At 47.4% G+C, this 20833-nt stretch overlaps 1 protein-coding gene across 1 annotated transcript in view; it reads right to left on the reverse strand.

Moving 5' to 3' along the window:
• Positions 1 to 20833, reverse strand: part of Spon1 (spondin 1) — a 277312-nt gene that overhangs the window by 17522 nt on the left and 238957 nt on the right. The window contains exon 7 of the mRNA XM_052200940.1: positions 5443 to 5507. Coding sequence (XP_052056900.1) covers positions 5443 to 5507 — 65 coding nt within the window. The remainder of the gene's footprint in view (positions 1 to 5442; positions 5508 to 20833) is intronic.

Consider the following 20833-nt stretch of genomic DNA (forward strand, 5'->3'; position numbering starts at 1 on the left):
CTGTCTTCACACACACCAGAAGAGGGCATCGGATCCAGTTACAGATGGTTGTGAGCCACCATGTGGTTGCTGGGAATTGAACTTAGGACCTCTAGAAGAGCAGTCAGTGCTCTTAACCGCTGAGCCATCTCTCCAGTCCCCCTAATATTACAAATCTTAAAACCCCCAAATCTGAAGCTTCCTGAACAGTAACATGAAACCCAACCAGGGAATTCCACACTTGAACCCGCGCAGTGGGTCACGGCAAACGGCAGATGCATTAAAATATTGTGCTAACCTATTCTGTACAGGTGTACATGAAACCTGTCACATGCTGAAATTTGGGTTCTGTCCCCAAGATATATCATTATATCCATACACAAATATTTCAAAATTTAAAAGTCTCCATGGACCCTCTAGTTCTGGCTTTCTGTCACTGTGACAAAACACCCGAGAAAAATATCTTTGAAGAAGAAAAGCTTGTTTTGGTTCACGGTGTCAGAGATTAGTTTGTGGTCACTTGATCATGTCTCCTCGGGACTGTGGCAGTGTCGTACACCATAGCAGGGGCCACAGGAAGGTGGTAAGGGGTGGGTGGGTCCTAACAGACCTTCCAAACCTCTACAGACCTAATGTCTTTCCAACCTACCCTGCCCCAGGGTTTGGCTGTGTAGCTCTGGCTGTCCTGGAACTTACTCTGATGACCAGGCTAGCCTCAAACTCAGAGTTCCAGCTACCTCTGCCTCCAAGTGCTGGGATTAAAGGTGTGCACCACCACCGCTGAGCCTTTTTTTCAACTCTTAAAGTTTCTATCACCTCTCAAGAATGTCACAAGCTGGAGATCAAGCCTTTAGCTTTCTGGAGGGCACCTAAGACGTGATCATAATACCTCTGTTGTCAAGAAAAATAGAGCATCATAAAAATGTCCCCATCCAGCATAATTGAAAAGTGTCAGCATCCTTACAGTGATAAGCCAAATTTCTGAGAAAAAGACCCACTCCCAGTAAAGTTATAAACAATTTACACACACATAAATTAAAAATAAATGGGTACGTGAAGAAATGTCTTCTCTAACCTGTGAGAGGGTGTGGTGCATGAGACTAGGGCACAGGAGTGGGTGCTTTAATCCCACCTTTCTTTGCAGTTACTAAACCTGCAAGATGGGACTGTTATACTTATTGTGAAGAAATTGCTTCTCATTGGTTCCTGACAGTACTATGTCTCATTTTCAACAAAGCTTCCCAAAATACCACAGAAGAAAAGAAGCAAGAAATTATCTTACGATCAATCTATACTTTGATTCTTGCCTTCTAAGTTACAAATCTACTCCAGTGAGACCTACCCAGTAAAATAGTTCCTAAAAACTATTACTTTTGTCTCATTTTCTCAAGTGCAGAAACTCTGTTATGCCACTAGGGGACGCCCAAGCCATTCATTAGGCTGAAGCCCAGTGTTGGTGGATCAGGGTTTGTCAAGTTTTTGCAACATTAGTTTCTAACCAGAAGGCATTTGGGATTCCAAGTCCATCTGGACGCGCAGATCTGCCACCTGCTCTAGTCCGTGTTCCTTTACTACCCCATGGGCATGGAGAGACTCAGGTGACTCCTGCTAGGAGGCAAGAGGGGCCTTGGAACCGGAGGGCTGATTTAAAAGGAAGATGTTTCTGGTTTCATTTCTGGAGAAGTTGACCAGTCTTTACACCGCTGACCTCACAAACATGGGCCATTGTCTAAGCAAGAGATAACCAAGGGGAATGGATGGGGAATAATTTAGGGGGAATGCCAGTCCTTTCCAGGAGATGAATATCTTTGAAAGTTCCGGTAATTCTTAGCATTCAGACCACCCTGGAGTAGTGCAAATTCAGAATGATTTGTAGGAACTGTTTTCCACTTGTGTTTGCAAAGAACCAGTGAAGGATGTGGCTTTGCTCGGAATTTGTCTTTTACTGTCTCCACCTGAATGCTGGGCTGTCAGGGCTCTGGCTTGATTTATTGAATTAAGCATGCCACCGCTGATTCGTTCACTCGCTACTGCCCTTTGAGAAGGGGCGCTGGGAATGTGGATGAAGACTGCCGAGGTGGGGGGTGGGGGAGTCAGTTTCAACAGGCAGTGCTCTGCAAAGTAGGTCACCCTGGCTTTTCCACCGTGCGGAAAGGCTGGAATCCCATTAACCTCCATCAAGCAGGCTTGCAGGGGGCGGGGGCGGGGTTGTTAGTGCAAAACAAAACCGGGCTTCGTGTGGGCTTCCCAATTTGACTTCCTAATGAGATTTGGAAAGGAAAGGGGAGTAGAGAGGGTTTGGGAAAATCAAAGGAAAATTCCTTTCCCTAAAGGAGCCCATAGCGTGGGGTGGAAAGGTTTGGGATGTTGGGAGTGTTTGCCATCCATTAGTTTTTTGTTTTGTTTTGTTTTGTTTTAATCTTTGTTTCCACTGGGTCTCAGGAAGTCTGAGGGGCAGGTGAAGTGTGGGAGGGTAGTCCCCAAATAATACTTCTTTCAAATTTCAGAGTGTCTTTCACATGCTGGAAGAACTCCCCCTACACACCCACACCCACAAAAGAAACACCCCCGCCCCGACCAAAACGCCTCCAAGCCAGCAAAACACACACACACACACACACACACACACACACACACACACACACACACACACACAAACCAACTTGACAACCCAGGCAGCCTTGGTCTTCTACAGCGGGGTTTAAGGGATTGTTAGTATTTGTGACTCTGCAACCTGACTCTGCGCACCCCCCTGTCCCCACTGCATTTCCCCTGCTGCATGCAGGGGTCTCCCACCCCTCAGCAGAGGGCATGGCTGCTTAGTGTCTGAGACTCTAAAGCAAGCTGCAGCCTGCAGCCTCGGCTGGGGAGGGAGGGTCTAGCCCGCCCTGCTCCTCGGTCTTCTCTGGGATCCAGGGAACCACACTTTCCTAGGGGACTTTTGTGCTGTTCTTCTTTTGTTTCAGGTGAAGGGAAGTCTTTACCATGAAGAGTGGGGACTCTGTTCTAAGCCCCCATCCCCACTGTCATCTGATCCTAGCTTTGGTCAGTCATTTATCACTGACTCGGTTTTGCATCTGCAGATGCCCTGAAATTCCGAGCTGGGTAACTAACTGGCTGCTTGGCCTTCATACAAATGCTTTCGGGCATCTTAACAACACGTCATAGGCAGAGTTGATCTCATGGGCTTTCCCACTGAATGTCACCTGATGACCCCAGTCACAGCGCGGTTACCAATTCCATGACAGCGTCAGCCCATACCTGAGAAGCATTTTGACCCCTCTGCCTCCCTCATTTCCCCCTCAGTCTGTCTCCTCATCTGTCAGTTTGTCGGGCTGCTGCTCACCTCCGCACCTGTCTGTTTCACCTCCTCCTACCCGCCATCCCTTCAGACGTGGCCTGTACCTTCCTCCCCCCTTTCCACCTAATTCAGCTAATTTCATATTGGGACCTTGGCGTTGCTGCTGCCTTTTGATTTTTAAATGCTGTCTGATCACAGTCTTCTGCTGAAAACTCTTCAATAAGCGTTTTAAAATAAAAATTAAAACAAGCTTTTTCTTTTGTTGGTATACTTCTTGTCCAGAGGACTGGATTTCACAAGAATATTGTCACACAACTATACGATGTACCTTGACCACATCTCTCTCACTCCAACCTCCTGATGACCCTACTATTCTTACATTTTTAATGTTGCGTAACTTGGCCCCACACGAAGTCCACCGTTGATTTCTGCATCTAGTTATGCAGAAACTAGAAGCCTTTTAAAGCCTGAGTGTGCTGCACTCTTCTTCATCCTGACCTTGCCATGACCTTGCCTCGCATATAGGTTACGCTTGCTAAATCTTTCCCCACTGAACTGCAGGCCCCCCAGGAAGAGTTCCGTTCACCACAGCATCCCAGCCCCCTCGAGGGATCTTAATAAGTATATACTGAATCAATGAAGTGTTTAGGTTGTCATTGCTTGAAGGATTCGGGGTAAAGTGGAGGTCGGATTTTGTTTCCTGTCATTGTGAGACAAGAGTCAATTTATTACTGATATTAAGCTATTAATTTCAGGCTGATTAAAAGCTTGACTAGAAGAAAGAAATGTGTTAGAACGTGAGAAAATGAATCTGAGGAATCTTGTTATAAAGGGAGGGGGTGGGTTAGGGCCAGTCACTTGGATATGTCTGCTCTTTCTATTCTGCTCTCAAACGGACCAGAATGTAACAGTGGGCCTGTCACAGAGGGCGAACATCTTACTGGGCTCTTGTGGATGTTGACAGGAAAAGACACCCCCTCCCTTCCTGAATGCACATTTTTGGGAATAGAAAGAAGCTAAGAAGAGGGAACAAAGCAGGTTTACATTCTTAAAAGATCACTTATAACAGAATAGTTGATGAACTAGATTATGGGAAATTATGGAATGGGTTGAAGCAGGTCAGGAAGGTAAAGTTGGTGCTAGCTTGGGCGGTAGAGGAGAGCCCGGTAAGGACTGCTGGCAGGGCAGGAAGGAGAACGCACAAGGCTTTGTGAGCCACTGCGCTTCAGATGCTTTCCCACGCAAATAAGAGTAGAGTTGTTTGTGATTTTTTAAATAGAGTCTTGCTGTATAGTCCCACCTAACCTAGAACTTAACTACGTAGACCAGGCTAGCTTCAAACTCAAAGAGATCTACCCATTTCTACCTCCCACATGCTGGGACTAAAGGCTTGCACTACCCCACCCAGTTAAGGAGAACGGGCTGAAGAGAAGGCGAAGAACTCCATTTGGGACATGATGAGTTCAAGCTCAATAAAGCCCATCTATGGAAAGATATTCTCAAAGTGCTCTCTCTCTCTCTCTCTCTCTCTCTCTCCTCTCCATCTAATCAATCCTTCCAATCTATCTACCTAAGTATCTCTATCTATCCATGTATCTATCTATCTATCTATCTATCTATCTATCTATCTATCTATCTTATCCTATCCATCCATCTATCATCTAGTATCTATAATTGGTCATCTACCCAGCCATCTGGGATTATGGTAGTTTGAAACTGGCAGCATCCCTCTGGGCTACCAAAGACTTCAGGGCAGATAAACTCTTCAAGGGACATAGTTTACAGAGACAAGAGAGGTTCTGAGAACAGAGACCAGTACAGGTATGTTTTGCCATGAATCAGGATTGCTTAGAGTGAGTACACCTGTGTTGCCAAGGCCTGGATCATATGTATTCAGCCTGCTGGACGGAGAGCCCAAGGGAACATGCTATGGTTAATCAGTTGGGTCCTCTGCAGTGGATGGAGGGCCACTGGGGAAACAGAGGCCAAACCAACATTCCCAAGAAGACAGGGCTGCCCACGTGGGCCACACTCCCTGGCTTGCTCCTCTGAGAGGTACTACTGACTTTAATGGCACAACCAACATTAAGTGACCATGAGTTAAGTGGCTAGGACAAGGCTAGGGGGGGAACAGGGAGGGCAAGTGTCTGTTTGGTACTTACACATTGACAGGTTGCCAGGCAGGCCACTGGGCTTTGGCTTTGATGACAGTGAGGACTTCATCACTCTGCAAGAGAAACCACACATGTTTAATGTGGAGAACTGGGCGTCTGGCAACAGAAGGAATTCAGCGCAGTGACGGCTGTCTGTTCCCTTTTTATTTCTTCGTGTGCTGTGGAGCCATTTCACCCCAGCAACATCAGGAGGCGGCATTGAGTGTCATGGTTCTCTAGTCTAGCCCCTCCCCCACTAGATCCAGCTGTGACCCAGACTTCACCTCTGTTGGCCAGACTTCCCTATTTGTGCAGCATAAAGGGCTGAGTCACAAGCTTAGGGTCCAGACACAGAGACCAGGCCAACACTGGTCAGCAAACTGTAGGGCAGCCAACCCTTCAACCCAAGTGAGCCTTGTCACCCTGAGCCACCCTCTTGCTTAGAGACCTTTTCTCCCAGACAAAGAGGTCAGAACAAAGCCCTCATACCTGTTCCCTTTGTGGCGTCTGCTCTCTTTGATTAGACAGTGTATAGAAGAACATCATTACATTACTATGGGGAACCTCAAATACCTTCTGAGGAAGAATTTGAGAATTAACATTTTGAAGGCTAACATTATGTGGTCATCATGAGACAAAGATCAGAATCCTCCGCATCTTGCTTGACTGGACACTGAGATTCGGTTGGGTTTTTACTTTCTGTTACACTTTCAGAGAAGGCTGTCAGGAGCACTCCGCAGAGCAGAGCTCGGATTCATCCTTAATGGAGATCCCCTCTGACTGGAGTTGGCTGGCTCCAGTTGCTGCCTTCCCCTGGCCTGGGCCCAGCAGCTCAGACACTATCAGTCATAACACATAGAATGTCACCAACTGGGGCAGGAAGAGCTGGGCTAATAACTGCACAGCTCCGGGTTCCAGGGGCAGGAGGGGCAGAGCCTTGTTTGACTGCCTCATAGCTGCTCCCCAGACCTCAGAGCCATACTTGGTGATGACCTGGATGACTTGGTGAACATCCCCAGAATTCCCAGAGAACTATGAAAGCTGAGAGCAAAGGACCGGAGGAGTCCCCAGCCTAACATTATAAAAACCCTTCTCTGCCTGAGGACTGTGACTAACAGGGAAGGGGGCATGCGCAGGCCTCTGAGAGGAAGGGGGGCTTTATCTAGACTCAACTCAGTCTGAACCTCTGGTGGCTTGGGTTGGGTGAGGAGAACGGCAGAAGGTGGGGCAAGATGACAGAGTTCAGAGCCTCTTTCTGAGTGCTTTCCTTAGGCTGCCCATTGCGGGTGGGGGAAAGAACCACTGGGAGAGTAGACAGCCACACACTCGGGAGAGTAGACAGCCACACACTCGGGAGTGTAGACAACCACACACTCGGGAGTGTAGACAGCCACACACTCAGGAGAGTAGACAGCCACACACTCGGGAGTGTAGACAACCACACACTCGGGAGTGTAGACAGCCACACACTCGGGAGAGTAGACAGCCACACACTCGGGAGTGTAGACAGCCACACACTCGGGAGTGTAGACAGCCACACACTCGGGAGTGTAGACAGCCACACATGCACAGGTCTTCAGGAAAAGCATGTCCTGGCCTCCTGAGAGGCTCCATTTCTCCTAGAAGATCCGTGTGTTTGTTTGGGGCAGGGCTAACAGGAGCGTCCACCACAGTCAGACACAAGACCGGAACTATTTCTACAGCGCCAGCTCTGCATCTCCTCCAGCGTCATGGGCCTCCTCGGCCTTCGGACCTACTCCAGAGGCCCCTGCTGCATCCAAGTCGCACACACCGGATACCTGAGCAGGTGAGGAACATCGCCAGCTGCCTCCATCTCTTGCTCCTCGCCCCAGACAGGACCCAATACCCTCTGCATTCACATCCACAACTCTGGCTGAGCTATTCCCCACCCTGAGCCATCAACAGCTCTCCATGATTACGTACGTCTTCTTTCCGCACTTGGACCGCTCGGACCCCCGCTCCTGCCCCATCCTGTTTGCTTTTCAAGTTCAGAATAACATGCACTTATTGTAGAAAAGTTTTGGCATCTTGAGAGCACACGATGTACACGTTGAGTGCATCCTGCCTCAGCATCTACCCTGCCTTTGTCTCCTTCTCCTCCCCCAGAACAGTACAGCTTCCTATGCCTCCTTCCAGGCCTCTTATGGTGCATGCGCAACAACGGGCGCTTTTGTGTGGACTATATATACCTTCCCTCAGGAAGCCCTCGTTATACAGAATCTTGCCTTGTACCCTGCATTTCTTTAACACTGCATCACGAGATATTTTCTTTCAGAACATTCTATAGACTCCATAGAATATGAGCGTAGTTCACACTTAAAATTTTCAAGTGCTGAAAATCTTCAAATCCTGGCGAGGACTAGGTAGTTCACAACATCGAAATAAGCCCAAGATGCCAGATCTGAGTAAGGCGAGGCTGTCTCCTGAGAAATACCTCACTAAAGAGATTAAATCAATGTGGGCAGAGGGGAGGTGGTCATGGAGCCAGCCGGCCCTACAGAGTCACCCTGCTTTACAATTAAATCATGGTTTTGGGGTCCTAGCTAATGACATATTGATTTTGCTTCTGCTGTATATTAGCCAGCAACAAATAGTCCAGACCCTCCATTACTGCTTTATTTATCTACATCATTTTCAGAGTACAGATGTTCTCAGGATGCTGGGCCCGTGTGTGTGTGTGTGTGTGTGTGTGTGTGTGTGTGTGTGTGTGTGTCTGTGTGTCTGTGTGTGGGCAGGACAGCTCCTTGCTGTAAATGCAATCATCTGGAGCTTTTGCTGCCTGGTCTATCTACAGCTTACAGTTGGTCCCTTTTTGTAATAATTCATGTTATTTACTGAACTAAGAAGGAGGTATTTTGGGACATTCATTTTATACATGAAATCCACACCTTTCTATATAGAAAATACATACCCGAGAATACAACCCCCTTACCCTTATAAGGCTGGGGCAGGAAGACATTGAGCTAGCCTAGGGTATGTGAGGAGATTCTATCACCATCTATCCAACTAACCCACCAAGAACCAAACAAGCAAACACACCCCTGCAAAGCTAACAAAGTGACCCCTAAATATTTTTGCTGAGTACCAAGTTTTTATGATCTGAACTAAACCCTACAGCACTGGAGGCAGCCCGACTTATTCATGACCATCTCCAAACAGCTGGAGACCACAGCCACTCAGAAAAGGGATTTCTTTCCTTTTTTATTATTTGTTTTTATTTTCTTTTTGAAGATTTTTTAATTCTTAAAAACATGCTTTAAAGTAAATATTCAAATATTTATAGCATATAGAGGATGCCTTGTCTTTCTATTTTAATTTTTATGTGCATGTGTGCATATGTGTGTGAGCATGGTCAGAGCCCCTGGAACTGGAGTTGCAGGTAGTTGTAAGTTGTCTTGTGGAGGTGCTGGGAACTGAACTTAGTTCCTTGGAAGGTCAGTGAGTACTCATGACCATGGAGTCATCTCTCCAGTTCCCACTCTTAAAGACAAAGTCTTGTTAGGGTCACAGAGATGGTCTTAAACTTGTGACCTTGCTATCTGAGACTCCTGAGGGTTAGAATTACAGAAGGGTGACACCCTGCTTAATATGTGTGTGTGTGTGTGTGTGTGTGTGTGTGTATGTTTTGTGTGTGTGTGTGTGTATGTGAAGTAACAGTCCATTAGCAGTGGCTATTTAATATTTAATGTTTCTATAAGTGACAGAGGAATGAAGATTTGTGTGCCAATTTTACACACCCAAGTGTTCTGTCATTGAGTGATCAAAACTGTGCTTAGGCCTTCCAAACACCTGGATTAATAAATATTTCTGGAACAAATGTAAGTATATCCAGCTCCTCATGGCTTTACACACCCCAGCCTCTGAGGAAACATACCTGCACTTAAATTCTTGGCACTTGTCTGACTCCGGCTAATTCTGCAACTTTTGGCAAGTCTGTTGACCCTGCTCAGTTTTCTCATGTGTGAAATGGGACTGTTAAGGGAACTACATGACACTGGTCACATGACCTGTTGATACAGAAAGCACTCTAGGAATATCAGCCTCTTTCTGCAGGGGCACTCACAGCGAGCCGCTTGGACTGCAGGTGCTCTTGGTTCAGGGTGGCGGCTACAGTTTTAGCTACCCACAGAGCCCCAGGAGAGCTTCCTTGTGAACAGCTGAGGGGAAGTTTCTGTGGTCAAGGAAGCATGGACGGCCCCTGGAGCTCCGTTTCATACTCTGAAGAATGACAGGCTTAAATTCAGAGTAAGCAATCTACACATCAGACTTAAATGAAAAGCTTGTTTTAACAAGCCTCTAAGGTGCAGCCAGGATCTTTCAAGGATCCTTCAAGCCCCTTTATGCCTCCCAAAGGACACTTTTCAAATGAAGTACTTCAAGGCAGCAACAGTGTAGGCCTTGTTTGGATGCTGTTAGCACTTTCCCAAGGATGTGCCAATTAAAATAAACTCCTCCATAGAAACCGCAGGTCACTCGTGTCTGTCTTACATTTTGCTTTTGGTAAACATGTCGGAAGATGCGGCAGCTGTACTCACACCACGCTACTAGTGCCAAGTGGGCAAAGCTCAGCTCTAAACAGGTTGCAGGATCAAGTCAGATCAGAGGGTGTGGGATCAAGTCAGATCAGAGGGATGAGGGTTCATCTTGAATGATGACAGACCCGTCACAGGGGAGAGGCAGAAATGTCAGTGGTGGGAGGTGGCGATTGGGGCCAGGGCTGATTCCAATGCTGGCCATGCCCACAGCTGGCTGAGCCTGTCACCTCCTCTCTCCCTGGCTTCTGGTCTCCTTCTTGGCACCTGTCTGACTCCTCACCTTTGACCTCACCTCCCAGTTAGACACCAAAGTGATTTCCTTTCTCTGAGGCTTCCTGTCATCTTGATATCAGCTTTGGTACCCTTTCTGGGGTGCCAACAAGCTTTCTCTTCCCGAAAAACAAAAACAAAACAAAACAAAACAAAACAAAAACCTGAGATAGATCTGGTGATCAGAGGGAGAAAGGACCTGGAACAACTGTGACTTTACTGTTTTTATATGTCAGGCTATAGCCGTTTAAATTATGATCTCACAACCCATAGTGATCATGGGACTGACTGAATATGCAGGGTGTGCTATTCAGGGTGAGGTTTCAGAATGTACAATGACAGCATGAATGTACAATGTATTTAAAAAACGAGGGTCTAATAAATCCAAAGTGTTTCTGGGTATATACACCTTCACCTACATATCAAGTAACTTGACTGCAGCCTTGGTTCTGAGCACACAGTGTGCTCCTTGCACACAGTGGGGTGACATTCCACACAAGGCCAATGATGCTTGGCTCAGAGTCAAAACTATTTCATGTTAGGGAATGCAGTGTTGTTACACACAATGTTCTCTGCGCTTACAGGGACAAACTGGTTCAATCAGGGAAAACGAAGAAGACATCCTCATCCCTCAGCATATAAGCAACAAGTTAGTATATATATATACATATGTATATATATATATGTATATATATATATTACTGTATTGTGTATTTGATTTTTAAAGTTGATGTTTGAGTTGTGACTCAATTTTAATAAACAATATTAAATTGATTTTGGTTTGGGATAAGAACAGAATATCTAGCAATTTTTGCAATGTCCCTTAACACATCTCAGTCATTTGCAGTGTATACTTATGCGAAGAGGCCATTTCAGCACTGATGGTTACAATTTCAAAATGTCAGTCAACTCTGGAAAACACTGAAGATGCTCTATGCCTTCCAGGATCAAATATTCAGCTAAGGTTTAATTTTTTATGCAAACCTGACAAGCACAGCCACCTCACCAGGGTATGAAGTTACTTTAGTCTTTACTAAATGGTTAGATTATATATGCTCAGTAAATTGTTTTAAAGTAAGACCTGTTATGGGTTATCATCAGAAAATGGTTTGCATACCTCTCTTACCTACCTACAGACCTGGGGTTGTGTAAAAATTCCTCCCGCAGAAGTGGCTTGTGAGTGGTAAAGTTTTAAAAGCCATGCACCAGGAAGCTTGCCTCTTATCTGTATACAGTACCCCATTTAATCCGAATTCTACAGTAGCAAGGCAGACACACGTGCTTCTACACACACACACACACACACACATGCCCTGTCCCAGAATCCTCACTTACTCTTATAAAACCATGGTATCTGATGGTTTCTATCTCCGCAGGCAATTCTGCATCCCTTGGTGGCATCCAGTGGTAATGCCCAACACAGAAGGGCCCAACACACCACTCTTCCTTGGTAATTTTTGGCAATTTTATCTAGTCTAAGCCTTACACAATCAACTGTACATGAAGATAATTTTTAATATTCAGTTTAATATTTGTTCCTGTGTGCATGTGCGTGTATGTGTGTGTGTGTACATGAATGCAGTTCATGGAAGCCAGAAGAAGATGCCAGATCTCCTGGAGGTGAAGTTATAGACTTTTTGTTGTCTTTTTTTGAGACACTGTTTCTCTGTGTAGCCTGGTAGCCTCCAGGCTGTCCTGGAACTCACTCTGTAGAGGAAACTGGCCTTGAATTCACAGAGACCTGCCTGTCCTTACCTCTCAAGTGCTGGGATAAAGGCATGTGCCACAACCACCCAGATGAGCTATAGACTCTTAAAGTAACTGACATGGATGCTGGGAACCGAATCCCATGGATGCTGGGGACTGAATCCCATCCTCTGCAAGATCAGCACTAGCTCTTACTGCCCAGTCTTCTCCCCAGCCTCTGTACTTGAGTTTCAATAAGGGATGCCAACCTTGCCTCTGAATTCTACATTTCTTCGATGTTTCACCTGGAACTAACCCTGTCTTCTCTCCCCATTCCTCATCCTACCTGAACTGTTCTTTGGTAATGCCAGCATTCCAGGAGGTCACCCCCGGGGTCCCTCTCACACCCTGACATCCAGCCCATCAGCACATGCTGTCAAATCCACTTACTTACAAAATGTCCCCGCTATCTGGCTTGCTCTCCACCTGCCCTGCTACCATCCTGGTTCAACCCACCATCGTTGCTTCCCAGATGGCTGTAACTGCTTCTGGCAGGTCTTTACTCCCCTCCTTCTGCTGTTCTTTGCCCATAACCTAAGTGTCCCCTGAGGCCCCGTGAGCTGGAGGCTTGCTCCCAAGGTGGCGGGGTTGGGAGATGGTGTGGGCCTCTGGGAGGCGAGGTTTGGTGGGAATTCCTGAAATCAGCTGCACGTGTGAATGTCAGACCCTCTAGCTCTCCAGGAGAGATGGTCATGAGGCTGGGGCAGGGCTCCTTTGTCTGTCTCTGGAAAGGGGCTCCTTCTCTTGACTCTGCTCCGCACACTCCCTCCATCCATGACGTGGCATTCACACAAAGGCTCTCATCAGAGCCAAGCTGTTGCAGGTACCAGTGTGAACAGGATTAAAAAACAAACACAGAACTCCTTTTTTTTTTTTTTCATGTGACAGTCGTATCATGCTGTTCTTCTGGTCAAAATCCTCTGGCCTTGAAGCTCACAGTGGGTGTGGACCTTGCCAGGCCCCTGCAAGGCCTCTCTTCCCTTACCTCTCTAACTGCATCTGTCTCTTCTCTTCACTCTATCCCAGCATCACAGACTCCTTGCTTTAATTCTAATATGACAGGTGGCCTTTGAACTTGCTGTCCCTTGTCCCCTCAATGCCAGGTACCCTTTGAACTTGCTGTCCCCTGTCCCCTCAATGCAGATACCTTATAAACTTGCTGCCATCCCCTGTCCCCTCAAAGCTGTTTTCCCAGATCTCAGAGCACCCATTCCTTCTCCCCCTCCAGCTCTTCACTCAAATGTCCGCTTCTCAATGAAACCTCTGATGACCACAGCAGTTCCCCACGTCTCCACCATGTAACATCCCCATCTTTTTACCTGAATAGATTTTTCTCTGTAACATTTGGCACAAGCAGCTTCCTGGGAATCTGCTTATAGGGTTTCCATGCCCCGCTGGAAGGGGCAGGGGGAGCAAGGGTTTTTGTTTTGCTTTACTGCTGCATGTCCCAGCATGTGCTCAGTGCTGAATGAGTGAGAGGTTAGGATGAACAGAGGCCAGGGTTAGCATCCCGATTGATCCCCCTGCACAGCACTGGCCCACCACGGGGCTAGGGCCGTGACACCGCACTAGCCAAGCTGGGTATCAGCAGGAGCAGTTGAGAGCAGAGGCAGAGGTGTGAGAGCTGCCAGGCTGTCAGAGGAGGGGAAGGGATAGCACACAGGGGCTGGCTGCTGAACCCAGGGGTCACGCTTCCTACTGCTTGTCAACTTCAGAGGACCTAGAATCACACAGGAGACAAACCTCTAGTGTGCCTCAAAGAGCTTTTCTAGATTGGGTGAGTTAAAGAGGGATGACCTGCACATATGTGGAAGGAACTGAGCAGGGAACCACCAGCATTTCTCTCTCTCTCTGCCTTCTGGCTATGGATGGATGCCCTGTGAGCAGCTGCCTCCAGAGCCTGGTGCCATGCCTTCCAGGTCACCATGCAAGACAGTATTGTCATACTTGTTGGAGATTTCGTCATAGCAGTAAGAACTAACACGTGCGGCAGAGCAGAGTTGCTGGCTTTGCCTCTGGAGCACTGGCTCTCAGCTTGTGGGTTGTGACCCCTCTGGAGGTCGTATTCTGCATATCAGATACTTACATTACAATTCACACAGGGGCAAGATGACAGTTATAAAGTAGCAATGAAATAATTTTGTGGTTGGGGGTCACCACAGCATGAGGAACTGTAGTAAAAGGTCACAGTGTCAGGAAGGTGGAGAACACTGCTCCGGAGCATCCCAGTGATGACCCCAGCTGGCCACGTGTAAGCGTCATTCGATGCCTTGTCCCCTCAGGAAGCAGCTGCCATCCCAAGTTACCATCTGATCAGCTATCTCAGAGCTGGAGAAAGTATCTGAAGCCCTTCTCAGATCTGCACGGAGGCATTTCACATTCAATTTCTTTTTATTTCTTTTCAAACACAGCCTGTAATTCCAATGGGGAAATTGCAGAATGCTTGCAGATAACAATTTTCCCCAAGATGTTTTTGAGGAAGTGGCTTGGCAATCATGGAGCAGGAGAGGAAGGGCCCTTTGGGGAGCCCTGGCTCAGCTCACTGCTCTCTGGGCCCCTTCAGGGCTGCTGTCCTGGACTGGTGGCTCTGAGGTCCTGTACCACAGCAAGCCTACCATTACCTGCACCAGTCCCTGCATTCATTCACTTGGTGGCTTAACTCCATTTCCTGGATTCTTATTGTGTCCTTACTGTGCTCATGACAGCCCACATGTCCTTAGAGTCTGCATGTCACTCCTGTGTCACCAGGCCCTTGTTATCTGTTCTTCTGAAGTTCTATCTCCCGCCTTCTCCCCATTTCCAGTGAAGAGAGAAACCTTTGTGCCCGTAACACAGGTAAGAGGTACATGAGGGCCAGGCTAGGTGACACTAATTTTCTTGGAGCTAACAGTAAGTTCATGTAGGACAGATCGTGCCCGGCAGGGACCATATCTCATACCAGGGCTGGTGGGAGATACCTCCAACAGGAAGAGCAGCCCCTCTTGTGCATGGGAGCACCTGTGTGATCTCAGCGGTACAACTTTGGACACTGTTGTCTTGTTTCCCAGCCCCACCTTGTTCCACAGGGACAGGTTCCATCTCTGAAGCCAGTGGTAGAGCCAAATGAACTGCTTAACCTATAACCTCAGCACCAATCCCGACCTACAGAAGGCATGCAGAGAATATTTAAGGGATGAATAATGGATTAGCTAATTAAATCATTAGTGACAAACTAGAGGAAGTCTGGGCCTTTGCTGCCCTTTCAGGGGCGAGGGTAGGGAGGTTAAAGGGTCTTGTTCCAAGTGACTAGAGAGAACCGTGATCAGATGTGTGTTCATAGAGAGGTCTGCTGGCAGCTGTGGGAAATCACATTGAAGGGGACAGTGCCGGTTGACACTGGTCATGCTGCCATTGCAGTGCCAGATGGGTGACGGGGAAGAGAAGTGCAGGGGGGATTGTGGGAGATGCAACACAGAAACACTCATGGTAGATGCACCAAGAGCTTAAGGCGTGGGGCATGAAACCCGAGGGCTACGGGGGCTCCAAGGGAACATGTCAGGGGCAGCCAGACCTATGAGTCTTGTGTTCAAGAGAGGTCCAGGAAGCAGGTACACATCTTAACCATGTACGTGTAAGTGGCAGAGTCACGAGATAGCTCAACTGGCAGTGAGGGGAGGTAGAGAAGAGGATGGGGGAAGAGCCAGGAGCCTCAAGAAGATTTTGGGAGAAGGAGGACTCCATCTGATGTCCCCATGTGGTCCTGCTGCCCATTGCCACCCTGCTGCCGCTAACTGCTGCTACCACTGCCCATTTATCGCCAGACATGCCATCAAAGCAGGTTCAGGAAAGAAAAGGTGTGCAGCCAGCAGCCCTGCACACCGGCCTTTGTAGTGCTTCCATGGAAGGGAATTGAGTCAGGTGGCGGTGACCAGAGGACACAGGGTTACTTTTTAGTACAGGAATTAATGCTATCTGGCGATTCTGTATTCAAAGAATGTAATTTACCAAAGAAGGGCAAACGAAGCTGCAGGACAGCAGGACAGCAGGACAGCAGGACAGAGGGCTGGTAGGATTCTGGGCAATCCCTTTTGCTTTTTTTCCTCATTCTCCTTTTCTTTCCATGTTTCTTTCTCAACTGGGCAGTGATAAAGACTTGAGAGTGGCCTTTTGTGGCGCTGATGCTGCATTGGTTGGAGGAGGATGACTACCTCAGAGGCGCAGGCAGGTGGACAATACAGCAGCAGCCAGGAAGGTGGGCACAGGGGCAGGAGAGCGCCTAAGAGCCAGAACTCCTAAGGTAGCCGCTGATGGATTCTTTTCTTGAGGATTTCAAAGCCTGTTAGTCTTTGTTAGGAAAAGAATGTCTTTTAAATAAAAGCAGTCTCAAAAGGAAGGAGAAACCATCCTCTGAGCACCAACATCTCGCCTTCCCCAGCAAGAGCGTCTGACCCAGGGATGGTCTTGGCAGCCTGTTTTGCTGGGTCCTTAAATATAATAACATTTCGCTTCATCATCTCCTTTTATCTGCTGATTTCCATAAAAAGCTTTCAAATTATTAAGTAATGAAGCTCCAAATGACCTGGCCGGGAAGTAAGTACGCCTCCAGGTGCTCAGCGCACTAGAAGCAAATCACAGTCCCGGGAATGTTGCTTTCTTAAATGGTGCTATTTAAATGCAAAGGAACAGCTCCTAAGAGGTGGGAGCTTAACCCTTTCCATTCCGGAGACCCTCACACCACGGCCAGTTGAGCAGACTTGGGAGAAACTTTGGATGGTTGCTTGGCCCTAAGTGAAGGTCCACACCAGGAATTTAGGATGCTCTCGTGTATACAGGGGTGTCCCTCTTCCAGTCTATCCACAATCGTGCAGGTTCTGAAGGACTGAAGCAAGATGAAAGGGTTTAAAAGGGGGGAGTATAGGGGGTTAGGTGAGTGTGGCTAGGCAGCGTGGGGGAAGGTGTCCAGGTGGGCCCTTGCCTGGGCACCTCTGCCCATGAGGGACCACACACACACAGAGAGATGGTATAGAATAGAGTTTATTGGGAGTTAGTGGTAGAGAGAGGGAGAGGGAGAGGGAGAGAGAGAGAGAGAGAGAGAGAGAGAGAGAGAGAGAGAGAGAGAGAGAGAGAGAGAGAATACAGAGAGTGGAAGCCAGCCATGACCACGTGGAGTGGGGGAAGAGCCCCAGGGGCAGAGAGGTGAGAGAGTGTGGGAGAGCTGGAGAGCAAAGAGGGAGAGGAGGAGCAAGTAGCCCCTCTTATAGTGGGCCAGATCTCTGGGGCGGGGCATACCTGGCTTAGACAAAACCCCAACAGGTTCCATGGGGAGAAATTCCTCTTTTGCTTATTAGCATACCAGCTCAGAGAGGAAGTTAAGGGGCGGTGTGGTGGAATGGAGCAGCCAGGGTTCCCGGGAACTTGGCTCCACTATTTAACTAAGTGCTGTGTTTGTTTTAAGGACACTGACATCCGCTCTGATCTTGGTTCTTTATCTGGAAACACATTTAAGGAGCTCCTTCATGGGTGAGCTGTATCCTAGGGTTGGGAGGCAGGGCAGTAACATTATTCCTAGCCTCCTGGAGCCCGACAACTAGTATCTAGTAGGTGAGTAGGACACATCAGGATTAAGTGAGATAATGGGTGGAAAGGGGAGGTGAACAGGAGAAAGGGGTGTGGCCCCTTTCCCAGGAGCAATTCTCACCACGCACTGCCTTCCTTGAAACGCTGGGCACGCCCCATTACCCGGCATGCCCAGTGGTCTGTAGGCTTGTACTTTGGGGCAGGATTCTTTTGCAAATATCCCTTGGGCCCTTACAAATGGCCCTTTGGAAAACCCTTTCAGATGCCCTCTGCTCTCAATCCATCTTTTTCTAGGTCTTCAGTCCCAATTCATTCTTTGTCCACTCAACATGTTCACTCCAGAGGCCTAGCAAAGGACCCATCTCCCAGCACGCGCTTGCTCGAGGGCAGTGAGTGGAGTTTAGTAAAGGAAAGTTTCTTACTCCTGAAGTTTCATGGACCTCTAGAGAGGATCTGGAGAATATGACTGTGCCCCTAAAGAAGGAGCGTCACACTGCTGGGATTTCAGAGTGGAGGCAACAGGATCAGAGGCCTCTGGAGAGTTTATAGCGCTGCCCTGGGCCAGCATGGATGACTCCTGCCAGCAGGAACAGTGCTAAAATGGGGCTCTTGGTTATTGGGCATTTGTTGGCTGGCAAAAGCTGTCTGTGTGTGTGTGTGTGTGTGTGTGTGTGGCGGGGGTGGGGGTGGGGGTGGGGGGGAGGTCACATCTTCACTCCTTCTGGAGGTGGTCTGTACCAGTGAACACCCAGGGGAACCAAGGTCACCTGTAAGATAAGGCCCCTCTTTAGAGCTGTTCCCAGCAGAGGTCTTCCTAGGAACTACTCCTCCTCCTTCCTCTACACTGCCTTGCTCCCTCCCTCTGTCCCTCCCATAGTTGTGATTTCAACGATGTTCCTTCTAACACCCACAGGAATTAAGACTCCTAACACCCACTTCAGTAGTTGGGGGAGAAGAGGCACCGTCAATCCATTAATGACATCTTCCCCAGGGAAGCTCAAAAAACCTTGTGGTAGCACGTGACTGGGTCAGTGGTAGATGACTAGTGGAGAAATGAGTCTGCGCAGGGACCCAGTCAGTGCCCCCAGAGGACACTGGCATCTGTGTGCTGAACTCTAAAAGGTATGGGCCAGGGTGGTGAGCTTTGTATAGGGACTGCAGCATCCACCAATGGATTCTCAAGCATCGCCCTTCATGTTAGAGCCATGGTCTGAATTAGCATTTTAAGAGGGCTTGGAGTTTATCTGTGTGATTATTGCTATCATTATTATGCCTTTATAGTCTTCCAAGAGCTATAAGCAAGAGGAATTAATATCTATGTACTTTCACACATATTTAAATAATAATACTATGATGAAAGCAAGTACAACTTAAGCTTGGGTGTTTGAGAAGCCCAGGTTTGACCTTTAAAATAGGTCTATACATCATTCAAGATTAGGATTTTTTGTAAGAACGTGGTATTGGAGCCTGGGCTTTGAGGGTCTATGGCTTCAGTGTGTAATCTTGGGCATGCCATTGGACTCTGAGACTTAAGCATCCTAGCTATAAATGAGGATAATGACCTGTACCCCACAGACTTGCTACAGGACAGAATGGAGCTCATACAGTTTGAACATGGGAAAACGGTCTAACAAATAGCAGCAGACAGAGGGGCTCAGCAGCAAACAATGCATCCCTCTGCAAAATCAGTCTGAGCCAGGCAGTCCTGGAAAACTGTCTGCTATCCGTGAAGAGCAGCAGGAAGATAGGGTTGCAGGTAAATTACTTCCAATAAAGAGCCAGGTAATTTGCTTAATAGCAAGCAAGTCAAAACCCAAGCCCCAAGGCACACAGAAGGGAAAGGTTAAAAGTGGAAAACTAGGAAGAATTGATACCAAAATTTATCCTGGGGGAGTTTTACATTTAGATGCACTCAACAATGAAATAAATATTCCTGTGGTAGGCTAATTAATGCCCTAATTAATGCCCCCTCAAAAATAGCTACATTCTCAAGTCTGGATGCTGTGGGTTTTGTTTTATGTGCCCCAAAAGGACATTGAAGATAGGGTTGAATTCATGATTGTGATTTGGGAGGATGTTCTAGATTATCAGGGGACCCTAAGTGTAAGAGCATCAGTTGCTTTCACATTATTGCGAACAGATCACCAAGAAGCAGCAGGTTAAGGGAGGAAGGTTATTTGGGCTTACGGTTTAAGGAGAAACGGTCCTTCTTGGAAAGGACAGCAAGGTGCCCAGGAGGCAAGATGGCAGGAACAAGTAGTTGGGGGGTGGGAGTTCCTTATCTCACATCTTGGTGGAACAGGAAAAAGAACTGGGCTAAAAAAAAAAAATCTCCCGGGCCACCCTCAGTGGCTCACTTTCTCTTAAAAGGTCCATAGCCTTCCAAAATACCTCCTGAAGGTCTGTCAGCATTTCAGGAACAAAACCACCAAGTGCTGAGGACCAAGTATTCAAACTTGCCCATTCCTTTCACATTTAAATCACAACAGTGTCATTAAAAGGGAGATACAGAAAATTTTTCCCCAAAAGAAAAGGTAATGTATTTGTGGAAGTATGCTGGCACAATTGATCACAAGTTAGGGAATTTTGATCACATTTACCCCCAACTCTTGCCCCTAATTCCTCCCGGATTCACCTTCTATTTGATTGTTTTGAGACAGGGTCTTTCTACATAGCCGTTGCTGGCCTTGAACTCCTGGAGATGTGCCTGCCTCTGCCTCCGGAGTACTGACGTTAAAGGCATGCCGCCACACCACACCTGGCCCACTTTTAGAAGAAACTAGGTCATAACAGATGCACCTTCCTGCCTCCTGCTATGTTTTCTGAGTCTTAAGTGTAGGGGCTGTGTTGTAAGTGCATTTATCTGGGGTGTGCACCCTATAGTCAGTTGATCTCTGCATTTGATTGCGTGTGACTTTCTGTAATGTTCTCTATCTGCTGCAAGCAGAAGACTGTAATCACGGTACCTTCTCTTAAGGGCTGGAGAGATGGCTCAGGTAAGAGCACTGGCTGCTGTTATAAAAGACCCAGGTTTGGTTCCCAGAACTCACATGACAGCTCTTACCAGCTTTAACTGCAGTTCTGGGGTTTCTGTGCCTTCTTCTGGTCTCTGTAAACATTGTTTGCACATATATGTATATACATATAAATGTACACATATACGGCAAAACTAATATACATTTAAAAAGTGATGGCTACATGGTGTGTAAGAATCATCATGGTCTTCGTATCATCTTAAGTTCTTTCAAAACATTACACATTTCAACATTTCC

The sequence above is a fragment of the Apodemus sylvaticus genome, chromosome 1 (genome assembly GCF_947179515.1).
Source record: "Apodemus sylvaticus chromosome 1, mApoSyl1.1, whole genome shotgun sequence".
NCBI lineage: Eukaryota > Metazoa > Chordata > Mammalia > Rodentia > Muridae > Apodemus > Apodemus sylvaticus.